General features: G+C 46.0%; 1 protein-coding gene and 1 pseudogene across 1 annotated transcript in view; both read left to right on the top strand.

Moving 5' to 3' along the window:
* NOTCH4 (notch receptor 4) overlaps positions 1-16,693 on the top strand; it is a 146,301-nt gene that overhangs the window by 19,079 nt on the left and 110,529 nt on the right. The window contains exons 2-3 of the mRNA XM_040323033.1: positions 6,930-7,011; positions 9,372-9,508. Of these exons, the coding sequence (XP_040178967.1) occupies positions 6,930-7,011; positions 9,372-9,508 (219 nt within the window). The remainder of the gene's footprint in view (positions 1-6,929; positions 7,012-9,371; positions 9,509-16,693) is intronic.
* LOC120914695 lies at positions 267-352 on the top strand (annotated as a pseudogene).

Consider the following 16,693-nt stretch of genomic DNA (forward strand, 5'->3'; position numbering starts at 1 on the left):
ATTAAAATTCCCAGCACAACCTAGCTGTGAAGTTTTTAAGTAATCTGTATCATTTTATAAGGGCTCGTTCACACATCCTTTGCTCTGTGAAGAGTGATTTGTGTTCGGATCACTCTTCAGAGAATTGAACCCCTTGATCAGCGCACAAGCGTGTCGCAGCCACGTACATTGCACACAGTTGCAGGATGTGTGCAAAGAGGCTTCGTTCACATGAGTGGGGGGTATAATTTCTGCCACCGCAACACAGCTAAGCATCGCAGCTGCTGCATGCTTCTCGGCCTTTTGGCTAAGATCAAGTGTAGTATCTGTTCTTATAAGTTGCCAGTAGGTGGTGCTATGCTGACCATCCCTAGTACCCGGCTATAGAGATAGCGGTCGGCAGATGCTAAGCCTGCTGGCGTGGAGGTCGAAGCCTTCTGATTTGGACAGAGAGGCATGAGGTCGACGCCGGAGGGCTGGGCCCCTGGCCTCTGGCCTGGACTAGGTGGTGTCTGCCCCAGTCAGTTGTTCGGGAGAGAACCATTGCTCCTCCTTTCGCCGGGAGGAGCGGTTAGTACTTCCCGAATGTGATTAGGTGGGAGGGATGGGGGTTGTGGGTAGTAGCCTGCTTAGGTGGGCTCTCCCCGACCTCTTCTCCTACCTTCCTGGCTGGGAAGGGTGCTGCTGGTCCGGGGGTCAGGGACCGTTGAAAAGCCTGTGGAGATAGTGCCCCTGGAGTGGCAGTCCAGGGGTGCCATACATTGCACGAGTGTTTGAAAGCAGCACTCAACGTGTGGCACCTTAGGTCACTGATCTCCACATACACCTTTTTGACACCTGCCTCTAGGGCCGAGCCTTTTGGCTAGGACCAGGGGAATTTTTGTTTCCTGGCCGGAGGGCCAGCCAACGTATTGCACATTGGTCACTTTCCACTCACCTATCCCACCTTCCTTCTCCCCCACTTTCTTTTTTATTTTACCCCCGTGTTTGTCACGTTTTTGTCTTTTTTTGTTGGTGCACTTGCACTTTTAGTGTGGCGAGTAGGGTGCAGGTCCTCGGGCTGGCTCTGAAAGTCTTGGGAGTGGGCGGACATGGCCTTCTGGCTTAGTTCGCCTGCTCTTATGGGGTCTCCCTTCGGGGGAGCCCCACCGAGGAGGGTTCTGTTTCGGCAGTCCCTCCAAGGATGTTGGGTCCATGTGGCTTCGGCTGCTTGGACCACTGTTTACTCTTTTCCCTGCCAGGAGCCTAACGCCCCGGGGGATCAGAGCTGGCTCCTTTTCAGAGGACCAATTGACGCAGCACCCGTCACAGTTCTTTGTTGCACCTCTTTATGTGTGTGCACATTTTTCCTGCACCGGGTGGAGTTTTTGGGTTGTGTTATGCACGCCACAGCCTTTTCAATAGAAAAAAAATAAAAATGTGTGCACCACTGCCTCTGCAGCTAGAGAGGGTAGAAGTTGGGGGCGGTAAAAGTGCAGCTCAACCAGGGGGTTTTACTACTCCACACCCTCACGTGTAAACGAGCGCTAGGTTTGTTGCACTGACCACTTTCTACTTGATATAATATCAGACATAGAAGAATGGTTGGAATGTTCTGCTCTGTGCTGTACACAGACAAACCCAGCACACTACATGCTGCATCCTCTTCTGTAGATGTTCTTTAATTAAAACTTTCCGTTTTGGCTGTTACAAAAGGAAGAAAACACAGATGGTAAATGTCTTGGACAAAACGAAGACAATGACAATGAGCATGGAACACTGAACACTGGAACCAAACACATTTCAGCATCTGTTTAATAAAAACCCATATGTCAAGATCAGCAGGCTGAGGCAGCGCAAAGCCACGTGTACTAATTGTAGCGATACCCCCATAGAAGCCGCTGGATTTTGCATCCCACTTGTCTGCACATCCAGGCAACACGCATTTTCAGTAGGCACTCATAAAACTAGTCCAAGGGCTTTGTTTTTGTTATTTTTCAGGGTAAATAACTTGGACGGGGTTAGGTTGGTTATGGGATGCCCAGAACTCGGTCAATGTAGAACTTTGAGGACAACTTAAATGATCACAGACTTCTAGCAAAAATACCAGACTGTACTTCCTCCGAAATAACTGTGTATCCTGGCTAGCTACAGGTCCCAACTTGATTTTGGATACGTTAGTCTTCCCTTCAAAATGCAAGCGCACCTGAGAATTACCCAATCTAGCTGAATATTGCACTTGGTTGCAATCTCCCTTATGTGCTTTGGGGGGTAAAAAATGTGGAGCATAGGCGTGCGCACAGGGTGTGCCGAGGCACACCCTAATCACCCTGTTGCAGCATAGATTCTCCCTACTGCCCTAGCACCTCCCTCGCACTGCAGCCGGCTTCCCTCCTCTCCCGCTGGCTGTTGTTGAAGGGATGTTTTAGGATGAATGGGGGGAAGGGGCCAGTAAATATGTTATTTATTGGCCCCTTCCCTTTCTGAATGAAGATAGTGAGTAGGTAGTGTTTGAGCTTTGGGGTGCACACCCTAATGCAATAGGCTGCGCACACCTATGGTGTGGAGGTTGCTCACTCAGTCCCCTTTTTATCCTGCAGCGTAGATGGTGACTTCTGCCCAGGCCTCCTGCTGTTTAGGTCCCATTTGCTTGCCAGGGTGTCTCAACCAAGCCGTAATGAGAATGAGGGTGGTGAGGGTCCCTCTCAGGTTCCTACCACTCTCTTTTTTTTTTATATACAAGTCGGTTATTCGGACTTGGTCTTGAATCTTAAGCGGAGGTTCACCCAAATTACATGTATATAAGATCATATTCTTTATACTTCCACCATGTACAGTTTGCCCTTTTTCTTTTTCTTTTGGCTCTACATACCTTATTATGGCTATTTTCCACCCGGCTTCCGGGTACTGACTCCCGCGGGAGTAGGCGTTTCTATGCAGAGGCGCAATGTCACCTGGGACTTCGCCCCGATTGATTGACGTCCTTGAGAAGAAGTTCCCCCCTGCGCCCGCCTATTGCATAGGCGCGTCACAAGAGTCACAGAGTTTCCGAAAGTAGCCAAACTGCGAATCAGCTCTACACGGTGCCTGCGCACTGACTAGGAGCCGTGTAGAGCTGACTGCGCAGGCGCCGTATAGAGCCGACTCGCAGTCTGGCTACTTTTGAAAACTCTGTGACTCTCGTGATGCACCTACGCAATAGGCAGGTGCGGGGGGGGGGGACTTTTTCTCAAGGACGTCAATCATCTGGGCGAAGTCCCAGGTGACATTGCGCCTCTGCATAGAAACGCCTACTCCCGCGGGAGTCAGTACCCGGAAGCCGGGTGTAAAATAGCCATAATAAGGTATGTAGAGCCAAAAAAAAAAAAGGGCAAACTGTACATGGTGGAAGTATAAAGAATATGATCTTATATACATGTAATTTGGGTGAACCTCCGCGTTAACCCATTTAGCTGGATTCACGTAGGGCGGCGTATGTTTCAGCCGGCGTAGCGTATCGTATTTACGCCGCCGTAAGTTAGAGAGGCAAGTGCTGTATTCACTAAGTGCGCCTAATTCAAATGAGGAACAGGGGGGCGTGTTTTATGTTAATGAATCGTGACCCGTCCGTGGACATATCCCAGTGTGCATTGCTCCAAAGTACGCCGCAAGGACTTATTGGTTTCGACGTGAACGTAAATTACGTCCAGCCCCATTCACGGACGACTTACGCAAACGATGTAAAATTTTCAAAATTCAACGCGGGAACGACGTCCATACTTAACATTGGCTAGGCCAGCTTTTTGGTGGAATAACTTTACACCTGAAAACGCCTTACATAAACGGCGTATCTTTACTGCGATGGGCAAGCGTACGTTCGTGAATAGGCGTATCTCGCTGATTTACGCATTCTAGGCGTAAATCAGCGTTGACGACCCTAGCGGCCGGCGGAACTAGACAGGCTGTTGTATCTTAGCTACATTTAAGTGTATCTCAATTTGAGAATACACTTAAATGTACGACGGCGCAGATTCAGAGTTACGACGGCGTATCTACTGATACGCCGGCTTAACTCTTTCTGAATCTAGCTAATTGTATCCTTTCAAGTGTAGCCCAGGTCCTGGCTTCTTTTTCCTTTTTATACCTAGGACTTTGTGTATATAAAAAAAATTCTACCCCTGGTTGCTATATATCCTTTTTCCGTTATATTGTTAGGATACTTTGTATCATACAAGCTTTTATATAAGATTTAGCACCTAAGTGGGTTTTACACTTACGTTGGTATATATATTTTTGAAATTACAACAATATTTTCCAATTCAGGAATGTTTTAACTACATATCATATTTTTATTATCACTTTCATGGTGATTCAATTTTAGATTCTTGAATACTGTGAATTCTTTGATTGTGCATATTATTATTCAATGCTTATCAATGGCCTTCAGTGTTCGGTAACAAACCATTCTATGTATTCGTGTATTCTGTATTTTATTATACTTTGTTGTATTTTGATTCCCATCTATTGAGTGCACCACTTAGAGGATATTTCTACAAAAGACTTTCATTAACTATGTCTTTTCCAAATAAATATATACTATGTTGGGTCTTTTTTTGGATCCTGCCATTTTTGAATACTTTTTTTTTTTTTTGCTTTTTCCTCGTTCAGGTGCACCCAATCTTTGGAGATCAGGACCTAATTGTGTGGGAGGTCTTTCTAAGACAATTCTAATGCCGCGTACACACCATCACTTTATGTGATGAAAAAAAATGACGTTTTTAAAAACGTCACTTTAATTGACTGTGTGTGGGGGAAAACGTCGTTTTATGTCTTGTAAAAAACGACCAAAAAAAATTGAAACATGCTTCAATTTTATGTGTCGTTTTTCAAAAGTGCACTTTTTACTTCACAGAAATTGTCCGTGTGTAGCAAAAAACATTGTTTTGTAAGACGTTTTTTCATCCACGCATGCCCAGAAGCTACTTATGAAGCAAGCTTCAATGTAAAAACGTGGTGGAACGTAACCTCACTTTGCAAGAACATTGTGAGAAAAACGATGGTGTGTAGGCAACTTCGTCTTTGAAAATTGAAGTTTCAAAAACGTCATTTTTTACTTCACAGAAAGTGTAGTTTTTTTTCATCACATAAAGTGATGGTGTGTATGCGGCATAAGGCTCTGATTGGTAGCCTGTTTTTCAATCTTTCCTCTTATACACACGATTGGGTCCTGTTCACTTAGCTATGACTAAGCATCGATTGATGTGAAACGTGTTAGCTATTCTCCCCTGTTTCTCCATGATTTGACTGCTGTATACTGAATTTTATTTTATTTCCTACAATAAAGATGCCTTTTTCACGGTGTGCGGCCATCTAGGATATTTTTCCTCAACCAACTTGTGCAGGGCCAGCACCTGTCAGCTGCTAGTAGGGTGGGACACTTTCCTGTGAAGGTTTGAAAGGTTTAAGAGCGGCAATCCTTTTCTCTGTTCCTACCCGTCTCTACTGCTGTCTGTCCACAGCCACTGCACACCTGCTTGGAGGCACCCCCCCCCCAGCACAGGGGTCCACTCCAGGCCTCTGGATCCTAGATTCTCTCTCCACATGGCTAGGCTCTTGAGCATTTATGGGCCAATTCTCCCCTTTTGGGCTGCCCTTACCCAGGGATTGGTGGAGCTCCCATAAAAACGCAGGCTTCTATTTCCATCCCTCCACCCACTAAGTTCTGGGACTCTCTGGAAGCTTCCAGAAGCCAGGGGGAGGTGACAAAGGCTCAGCCCACAGAGCCTGCTAGAGGATCTGTACATGACCCCAAATAATCCTGGCTCCACTGACTACAGTGGAGCCTAACTAAATTTACCTAACCTGTTCACACTATGTCACAAAGGGGTGCTACATAATGTAGCGCAGACCCCTGACAGGTCCCGCTGACTTGTCCCAGGTTATCTTCCGTTTGGATGCACAGGCAGCCAGGCACACAACCATTCGGACAGTCTCACTACTAAATGACCAGGCAGGGGGTGTCTTTGTATGCTTTAATGCTTATTGTACTTGGTTGGGATGCAGGGAAACTTTTGAATACTCTGAATTTAGTGCACAAAATAACCAGAGGGCACTCTCTGACCTGTGTACTCTCTTTAGAGTGATCTCCCTTTTGGCAAATGCTAGGAACACATGCAATCCTGAAATTCCAAGCAAGGGCAAGTCCCAATTCAGCAACATCGAAGCAGTCACTCAAGAGCTAGGACCTTGATAATTCCAGAAAACAGGCCCCCCAGCTCCCACTGAGCTGGGACCTCGATGAACTCCAGCAAACTTCAGCTATACTGCCCAGAAAGGCAGGAGACCCTCAGGCTGGGATCTTCTCCTCCTGGACAAGAACTCTACTGCTCCAGGCCTCAAACTATTTATGCCCTCCTCAGCCACCTACTGAGCAGCCCCCACCCGAGGAATTGGCTGGGATCACAAAAATATTCAGGTCAAGGGTCTGTCTCTTCCAACCCACTACATTCTAAAACTCCCTACAAGGCGGTGAGACCCTAAACAGTCAAAAATAATCACTAACCTCTACCACCTCTAAATTTACCCGAGCTTTTTTAACAACCTATTCTGGCAGGATGCTACACTAATTTAGGGCTCATTTACTTCTTTTGCATTGAGGTAACCTGTGCATTACTACCATGCGAATTACATGCGTTGCAGTGCCATTCATTTGGAACATCACCCCAATGCACATGTATTTCAGTGTGTCGTATAGCACGGCAATAGATCATAGTGCGATGTGTTGCAAATTTTGCACAGACCATTTTCAAAATATTTTGGTGCGCTTGGGGTATAATGCGCTGCCTCAACACAACCCAGGCGCTACAAAAATGTACTATAAATTGGCTCTTCAGGCTCGTTTATTTTTTTATAATGTGTTAGGAAACATTTTACCTTATCAGTTTGTTTTACAATTATTTTCTGTTTATTACTAATTCTCTCCTTGTCCTCAGCTTTATACTGTGAAAGTTCCCAGGATCCGTGCCTTAATGGAGGAACATGCCTGAAGCTCCCTAACGGTACTTACCTTTGCAGGTAAAGTTGTCTTTTTTTTCAAACTTTTTTAAATGAAAAAACTTTTAAGGAAATGTCATGTCTGCCCCTATCGGCAATTACAGAATCAGTGTTAGGTGGCGTTTTTATTAAGAGTCAATGCTTTTTTTTCTCAGGGAATAGGTGGAGGAACTACCCCTTTCCGAATCACCCCTTATTTCCACCCCCTACCCACCTACCAGTATCACCCCTTCTAAAGGAGAGGTCCAGCCTGAGCTTTTTAGGCTGGGCTTCTCTATGAGTCACAGGATTGCAGTTCGTTTTGCACTCCTGTGACCCATTTTAAGCGGAGAGCGTTCTGAAGTCCACTCTCCGCTGACATCACTGCAATCAGTTGAGGCACCGCATTATCCTGACAAGAAAGTCTGGATCGGCCAGGTGCCTAGACTGATGTATGCACCCTAAGATACGACGGCGTAAGAGACTTACGCCAGTCGGATCTGAGGCCTTGTACACACGGTCGGACCAAACCGATGTGACTGGTCCGTCGGACCGTTTTCATCGGTTCACCTCTGAAGTGGCCGTACGGCCTGATATCTGTACACACCTTCAGTCCAAAATCTGATCGGGTCAGAACGCGGTGACGTCAAACACACGACGTGCTGAATAAAACGAAGTTCAATGCTTCCAAGCATGCGTCGACTTGATTCTGAGCATGTGCGGGTTTTGAACCGATGCTTTCTGTACTAACCATCGGTTTGGTCCGATCGGGCAGTGGTCCATCGGTTCGGTTTTGAAGCATGTTTTAAAATTTTGGACCGAAGGAAAACAGACCGATGGCCTATACACACGGTCGGTTTGGTTCCGATGAAACTGAACTTCGGTTCATTCTCATCGGTTCGGTCCGACCGTGTGTACAGGGCCTCAGTGTCTCAGCGAGCTGCTTAGACAGTCACTACCCCCCCTCTACAGCTCAGCGCTCCAATGAGCGTGGAGGAGCAGAACTGACAGTCAGCAGCTCTCCGCTCGGCAGTGTTTGGTGGCTCGGTTCTCAGTGAAGAGGCGACGGGGGACAGATGCAGCATTGGTCTGATTTAAAGTGTACATATTGTATATATTCTTTATCATTATTTTTATTATTTGTACAAAATCTTTAGTTGTCGACATAACATTTAAAGGAGAAGTACAGCCAAAGCTTGTTTGGCTGTACTTCTCCTGCGGACAGGGATGGACTGGCCATTGGGACTACAGGGAGTTTCCCGGTGGGCCGATGACTCAGTGGGCTGGCTTCAGTGACAGCAAACTGCTGCCCCCCTCCGCAGCGCTCACCTAGGGGGACCAAAGAAGCAGGGGGAGGACCAGAGGGGCAGGGGGGACGACAGAGGAGCATGGGGGGAGGGGACAGACAGCTGACTCAACAGGGAGTTTCTCACTTCTGCCTAATCTTGTCCCATAAGGGGGGGCACCAAACTGATTATTTTCCCCGGGTAAAATAATGTCTAGCTTCCCCACTGGTACTGCCTATAAGAGTACCAGTACCAGCCATTCTATTCTAATAAAGTAGAGTGGCTAGTGAAGGGGGAGAGGGGGCTTGGGTGGCCGGGGGGGTGTGGGAGTTGTCCGGCCACCATGGGAGAGACCTGTCAAAGTGGGCCAGTTTGGATGAAGTCCAGGGCCAAATTTCTGTCCCAGTCCAGCCCTGCCTGCGGATCACAGTAGTGCAGTTCATTCTAAAACCTGAAGGCTGAAGCCCGCTGTCGGCTGACTTCACAGACCTGATTCAGGCTCTTGCAAGATCGCGACAATATGGTTGAGATTCGCCCATAACCCTGGACCTTCACCTGGCTCAGCCTCTCAGTGAGCCGCTGAGAGCCGGAGCCAGCCAATTCCGCCCCCTCCAGAGAGCCAGCTATTCCCACAGAGCAGAGAGCCGGTGACTAACAGTCACCGGCTCTCTACTTTCGGAGCATTGAGAACCAAGCTATCAGCAGTGTTTGATCACTCGATTCTCAGCCTTAGAGCCGGCAGGGGACAGATGCAGCATTCACCTAGGTAAGTATGATTCTTGGAAAAAAAAAAAAACTGAACTTCTCTTTTAATACAAGTGCTTCTATTCTTCATTGTTTTCAGTGCCTGCTTGGCTGTCCAGTAAGAAAGCCCAGCACTAGCTCTCCACTCTCCATATTCGGAGTAGTCAAGTTTCTCTGTCTTGTGTGTAATCTTAGATCCGGCTATTGGCAGCATGACAAAAAAAACAATAACCTCAAATGTTAGCCTGCTAAACTTGCATTTGCTACCATCTAGTGTATATATAATATATGTACATCAAAGATTTCTTATTTATAAAACATTTGCACTATGTTTGTATTATGTATAGTTAGACATTTTGTTTTGTCTCTTAGCTGCTATAGTGGTTTCCAGGGTGACCGCTGTCAGTTTTTAGACCCTCCATGTTCACCGCATCTTTGCCACAATGGAGGCACATGTAAACGATTGTCATCCTCAGAGTACCGCTGTACATGTGGCCCTGGATGGACAGGTGAGGCGTTTCAGGACGAAAACTGTTAAATCTTACTGTGTGTTCATAACACAGACTAAAATGGTTACTTATGGTTTATAATGCAGTTTATGTACATGTATAGCACTGTATAGAGGACATAAAACCATTCACACGAGTCCCTGTTTCAGTATAGTGTAGCCCTCATGTCCTAAACAGGGGCTACTATGTCAAGTTAGTATTTTGCTGGGCTGTAGTTAGCTCTCACTGTATAGTTCTTCACCTGCTCTTTCCCTAAGCTTTAGTTGGCTTGAGATTTCTCACTGTCACCAGTAAATGTTACTGGTAACAAAGGTCTTGGTATGAAATTTCACAAACAAAATAAAGTTATGAATATTTATATTTCCTTCAGCCAATCCAGCAGGAGGTTTATGCCACTGGTGCATGCCGGGGGAGGATATAAATATTTGGGACAGTCCATGTACTCACTCACTTCCCCTGGCCTGCCTGAGGTCTAGGGAAGTGCTGCTGGATGGGGCTCTGCTGTTAGGCTCAATAGCCTGCCTGGTCTGGAGAAAGCTGTGCCAAGGAGGAGTCCCAAGGGAGGCCCCTTGCTGGAGAGAGCCAGAAAGAAGGCCGGTTTCTCAGAAGGGCCTGGTGACTCACTTGGAGAACGCCCTTAAATTTGGGAACTAGCTTGCAGTGTTGCCAGGTCGACTTAAAGGTTCCGAGGCTGTGAAGCCGGACATTAATATGGATCTGGAGAGTCTGTAAGTCATGGGTCTTCAAACTACGGCCCTCCAGTTGTTCAGGAACTACAATTCCCATCATGCCTAGTCATGTCTGTGAATGTCAGTGTGTTACAATGCCTCATGGAATGTGTAGTTCTACAACAGCTGAAGGGCCGCAGTTTGAGGATCACTGCTGTAAGTGATCTGCTTCAGTATCCGGGACCCCTAACCCTCATCTCCTTTACTGTTCTGCAATAATACTTTAATAAGTTAACAGTGACTGGTGCCCAATATCCTTTCTCATTGCCCAATATCCTTTTAGCCATTGACTCAGCCCTGGGATGAAATGCTAGCCCGCCCCTGGACCCCTGAGGTGCTATCCTGCCTTTGGGCAAGTCACAATGGAGTCTTTCATTAGATTATTGATTGAGGGAAAGCTCTGCTGACTTCCATCTCCATCATGTGCAAGCAAAACTACTTTTTCTTTTCCTTTGCATGTAATTGGGTATTCTTTTTGAAGTGGATTTTTACCACTTTCATTATATTAAGGGTTAATGTCTTTAAAAAGTGAACAGCCTGTTTTGTATGTTGTGTTTGGTAGACATTGTGCTGGCCATACATGCCAACTGAAGTCAATGGGACTTCACCACAACCGCATACAAAATAGTTGGTACGTGGGTTCTGCACAATATTCAAGTCCACCGCCATGTTAAAAAAGTGCGGCTTCTCCACAACACACACAATTGTTCTCCAACCACAACTGATGTAATTGTTTCTCCTCGTGTGTGCCTAGCTCTTTCATCCAACACATTTCACCACTGGAGATTTTTGTTCTGGGAAACCTAAGCACTTGAAGGAGACCTATGCAAACAAAGGAAAATATACAAACCATGCAGTTAAATTTACCAATAGGACCCAAATACAAGACCCCAAATGCAAAAGTGGGTCACACAGCATTTCATTTTTGGAAAAGTCATAAGGTGGGGGATGTGGTGGGTCACCAGACCAAAGCACAAAGAAAATACAAACATGCTCTAGATGTGGTAGTAAGGTGCTTGAATGTTTAGCACTCTTGTCCTTCAGCTGTGGATACTGGGCCATATTCTCGTAGATTGGCGCATATTTAGTCAGGCGCAGTGCATCTCAGATGCGCACCGCCGGCTTAACTTGGAGAGAGCCGGACCATATTCCCGAACCACATGCGTCCTACGCTGCGTAAACTTAAACGAGTTAAGACGGACGGGAGAAGCCTTGTTTCTGGCGGATCTGGTTCTGTGACTACGGCGCATAAATAGGACGGCGCTTCTTTACACTTACGCCGCGCATCTCCATATACGCCGGCGGAACTTCTTTGAGAATATGGCCCACTATTCGCATAGAATTTTGTATTTTCCAATCCATATGGGTCAAACACAAGGCCCAAATCCGGCTCTCCAGGCCATTTCATGTGGCCACCGCACCTCACCTGCAGTTGCGGCACCCCCACGTCTCTGCCCCTACTTTTTCTCAGCAGTCCCCAGCAGATAGGAGAACACAACTCCTACAGATTCTGCCTCTCCCTGTGCAGCCACAGCACCCCTCGTCCTCAGCCTAAAGCACAACAAAAATAGAAACATACTCTAGATGTGGGTTGCAAGGTGCCTGAATGTTAAAGCGGATGTCCGCTGAAAAAAAAAATATTAAAAGTCAGCAGCTACAAATACTGCAGCTGCTGACTTTTAATATCGGCACACTTACCTGTCCTGGAGTCCACCACCGTCCGCAGCAGAGGACGAGCGATCGCTCGTCACTCTGCTTCCCCCCTGCCATCCCCCGGTTCCCTACGGCGCATGCGCGAGTCGCGCTGCGCCTGCTGATTGGCTCCCGCTGTGCTCTGGGAGCCGAGTGTTCCCAGAACACATCGGGGGGAAGGGGGACGGGAGGTGACGTCCTGCCCGCAGTCTGCCCGCAGACTGTGGCCGGAAGTGGGTGCAAATACCTGTCTTTAGACAGGTATCTGCACCCCCCTCCCCCCTAAAAGGTGTCAAATGTGACACCGGAGGGGGGGAGGGATCCGATCAGCAGGAGTTCCACTTTAGGGTGGAGCTCCGCTTTAAACAGCCTTGCCTTCAGCTGTGGATACTTTTAGCATAGAATTTTGTACGTTCCAAACCATATGTGTCAAAATACAAGACACGCCGACCGAATCTGGCACTCCAGGCTGTTTCATGTGGCCCGTGCACTTCCCCTCCAGTTGTGGCACCCCCCTTGTCTCCACCCACACCCTTTCTCAGCCGTCGGCAGTAGAGAGGAATACAGAACTCCTCCTACAGATCCTGCGCCTCTCTATGCAGCCACAGCACCCCCTAGTCTCCGCCTCCCCTGGTCTTAGCATTCAGCTGACTTTGGCATCTGACTCCAGCCCTCCTCTGGTCCTCCTCCAGGCCCTGCACTTTCTGATTCCCAGCTCCACCCCCAGCTTCTTACTGGCAGCAGCACAAGGTCAAAGGGGTCCACTGAGTTGTAAGGGAGGGTTGGGAACACTTGACATCTGATGTAAGGAGGGGTGGGGTGCTCTGGACATTTAGTCTTAGGCCGCGTACACACGGTCGTTCCAAACCGATGAGAATGGTCCGACGGGCCATTTCCATTGGTTCACCGCTGAAGTAGCCTGATGGTCTGATGTGCGTACACACCATCGTTCCAAAAACCAATCGGGTCAGAACGCGGTGACGTCAAACACACGACGTGCTGAATAAAACGAAGTTCAATGCTTCCAAGCATGCGTCGACTTGATTCTGAGCATGCGCAGGTTTTGAACCAATGCTTTCTGTACTAACCATCGGTTTGGACCGATCGGGCAGCGGTCCACCGGTTCGATTTTAAAGCATGTTTTAGGACCGAAGGACAATAGACCGATGGGCTATACACACGGTCGGTTTGGACCGAAGAAACTGAACCTCGGTCCATTCTCATTGGTTTTGTCCGACCGTGTGTACGCGGCCTCACAGATAGAACCGGGGCAACCATGATGCTGATGTGGCCCGCAATGAAATTGAGTTTGACGCCCCTATTTTAACCAAACTACAATTCTAAAACAAGCTGGTAGGTTAATAGGTGTCTGAGCTAGCCCGGATTGTGTTTGAGTTAGGTAAGGACCTTGTTAGTAAAATCCATTGTGGCAGTGACAAATGTAAATGGTTTTCTGTATTATGTTGAATCATTGAGGAACCTTGTTATAATTAATTATCTGTAGCGTATTACGTAACCTAGTTGTACTGGTAGTAGTCATTCATGCTCATTTTATAAGCATTACAGGCCCCACCCGACTTTCCTGTAATATTATGGAGCTGAGTCATGGTATCCTCATGGTTTACTGGATACTGGAGTATGAATATTGTTCTAGATTCCTGTAAGATCACAATAGAGGCTTATGATTTGTTCCTGCAAAGATTGTCCGTCCTTACTTCCCAGTTGTGTCCTTCCTCTTTTCCATTCTAAGAACGTTTATTTAGATCAATGCATTCCTTAAGTAATGGCTTATAAACTCTTTGTCTGGATTCATAAATATTTCAATATTTCCTCATGTATTGTTGAAAGGTGTTATGTGTGTTCAATGAATGCCCCCTCCTCCCCCTTTGAGTAATAGACCTCTCGGTTCCTTAATAATCCCTTTCATGCCTAAGCCTATTTCTGACATATTGGGGTAGATCGGCGTTTCTTTGTGCGGGCGTAACGTATCCTATTTACTCTACGCCTCCGCAACTTTTACAGGCAAGTGCCGTATTCTTAAAAGAAAGTTGCGGCGGTGTAGCGTAAATAGGCCGGCGTAAGCCCGCCTAATTCAAATAGTGAAGAGGTGGGCGTGTGTTATGTAAATTAGGCTTGACCCGACGTGATTGACGTTTTTCCCGAACGGTGCATGCGCCGTCCGTGGAATTTCCCAGTGTGCATTGCTCCAAAGTACGCCGCAAGGACATCATTGGGAAAAAGACACTTGAATTAAAAGAATTAAAAAAAATAAAATAAACAGTAAAGTTAGCCCAATTTATTTGTATAATGTAAAAGATGATGTTACGCCGAGTAAATAGATACCAAACATGTCACGCCTTAAAATTTCACGCACGCGTGGAATGGCGACAAACTACGGTACCTAAAAATCTCCATAGGCAACGCCTTAATTTTTTTATGGTTACCAGGTTAGAGTTACAGAGGAGGTCTAGTGCTAGAATTATTGCTCTCGCTCTGACTGTCACGGCGATACCTCACATGTGTGATTTGAGCACCGTTTACATATGCGGGTGCGGCTTCCGTATGTGTTTTCTTTGCTGCTTGAGCTCGCGGGGAGGGGGCCCTTAAAAAAAAAAAATCTTATTTATTTTTATATTATTACATTGTGTTTTAAAAAAAAAAAATTCAGATCACTTTTATTGCTGTCACAAGGAATGTAAACATCCCTTGTGACAGTTATAGGTGGTGACAGGTACTCTTTATGGAGGGATCGGGGGTCTAAAAGACCTCCAATCCCTCCTTTACACTTCAAAGTATTCAGTTCATTGAAAACAGCGAGTCTGAATACTGTATATATTTTTTTTTAAATCTGGCGCCATTGGCAGCCGAGTAAACCGGAAGTGACGTTGTGACGTCGCTTCTGTGTTTACAGAGAGAAGACTGGAACAAAGCCGTTTCCGGCTTCGTGCCAGTCTGTCTCTAGGCGGTGGAAGTGACGCATCGCGGATCGGGTCTCCCGGTGGGACTGGAGGCCCGGTAAGAGCGGCGTGAGGTGGCAGGAGGGGGGGATGTCTCCTTCTGCTCCTCTGGGATAACAACCAAGCGGCTTTTAGCTGCATCGGTTGTTATCCCTGGAAAGCCGACCGCTGGCCTGCAGCTGCGAGCATCATCCTGGTATAACCCCTTAAGTCCGAGGCCGCATATGTGCGTACCCTCGCGCGAAGGGGTTAAAATTAACCTAAATTTGTCCATGGCAAATATTAACATGCTGACACCTGGGTCCTAAAATAATGGCATCTCAAAATTTGAATTCTTAGAACAGCATATTCATACATTATATAATTAAACAAAACGGACCATTGCTTTCTGTTTCTTTGAGATTATGACACAGGTAAAATGTTTGGTAACTTTAAAAAGAAAATTAAATTTAATAGAATATTATAATTGAAAGAAAACCAATGTGGTACTGCAAAGGTTATATAAAAAAGTGATTTAATAACATGGGCACCATCTTCACAACATTTAAATTATAAGCTATTTTTTTCCACCCATGACAACCCCCCTCCCCAAAAGCTCCTGCAGGTCTTTTTTTTTCTTTTGTTAAAACCCATGCATACCTTTTACCTGCAGTAATCTAACCGATCCAGTAATGTTATGGGAGCTTCCTCGGCAGTGACTTAAGCCCTGTACACACGATCGGTTTGTCCGATAAAAAGAGACCGATGGACTGTTTTCATCGAACAAACCGATCGTGTGTTGGCCCCATCGGTTTGTTTTCCATCGGTGAAAAAAAATAGAACATGCTTTAAATTTTTCCTATGGATAAAAAAACGATAGAAAAAAACGATCGTCTGTGTGGAAGTCCATCGGTCAAAAATCCATGCATGCTCAGAAGCATTGAACTTCATTTTTTTCAGCACGTCGTAGTGTTTTACGTCAACACGTTTTGGCACGGTCGGATTTTTGATTGATGGTGCGTAGGCAAGACTGATGAAAGTCAGCTTCATCGGATATCCGATGAAAAAATCCATCGGATTAGATTCCATCAGATATCCGATCGTTTGTACAGGGCTTAAGAAGGAATCTGAATGACAGTGCTGGAGCAGGGAGAGGGCAAATAGAACCTAATTATTTTTTTCCACTAGGAGATGAATTGAGAAATAATTAAAAATAATATATAAGGAGTTCTAAAGTGTATCCAAAGCCATGAGAGTATAGTATGGTTGATACCCCTGGTTATTTTTATTTTTTTGCCATACAGTGGATATAAAAAAAGTCTACACACCCCTGTTAAAATGTCAGGTTTCTGTGATGTAAAAAAACGAGACAAATATAAATCATTTCAGAACTTTTTCCACCTTTAATGTGACCTAAAAACTGTACAAAATTGAAAAACTAACTGAAATCTTTTAGATGGAGGGAAGTAAAAATAAAAAATTAAATAAAATGTTGCATAAGTGTGCACACCCTTACACTAATACAGTTGAACCTCGGATTATGATTATTATCCATTCCCCGGAGAATGCTCGTAATGCGAAGTACTCGCATATCAAAGCGAGTTTCCACATAGAAGTCAATGGAAACGAAAATAATTTGTTCCGCATTGGCATGCAATACCGCATGTGGCCACGAATGTGCAGAGTCCGAAATCCGAAAGATCCGACATAAAAAATGCTAAATTTTCGTTTCGTTGTGACAACAGTTCAATACAGATAGAAGGTTCGACATGACGGTGACAATAGCGATCTGTGTCTATCGAACCTGCAGTCGAATGTGCCTAACCTTA

Source organism: Rana temporaria, chromosome 9, assembly GCF_905171775.1.
Source record: "Rana temporaria chromosome 9, aRanTem1.1, whole genome shotgun sequence".
In the NCBI taxonomy this organism is placed as follows: domain Eukaryota; kingdom Metazoa; phylum Chordata; class Amphibia; order Anura; family Ranidae; genus Rana; species Rana temporaria.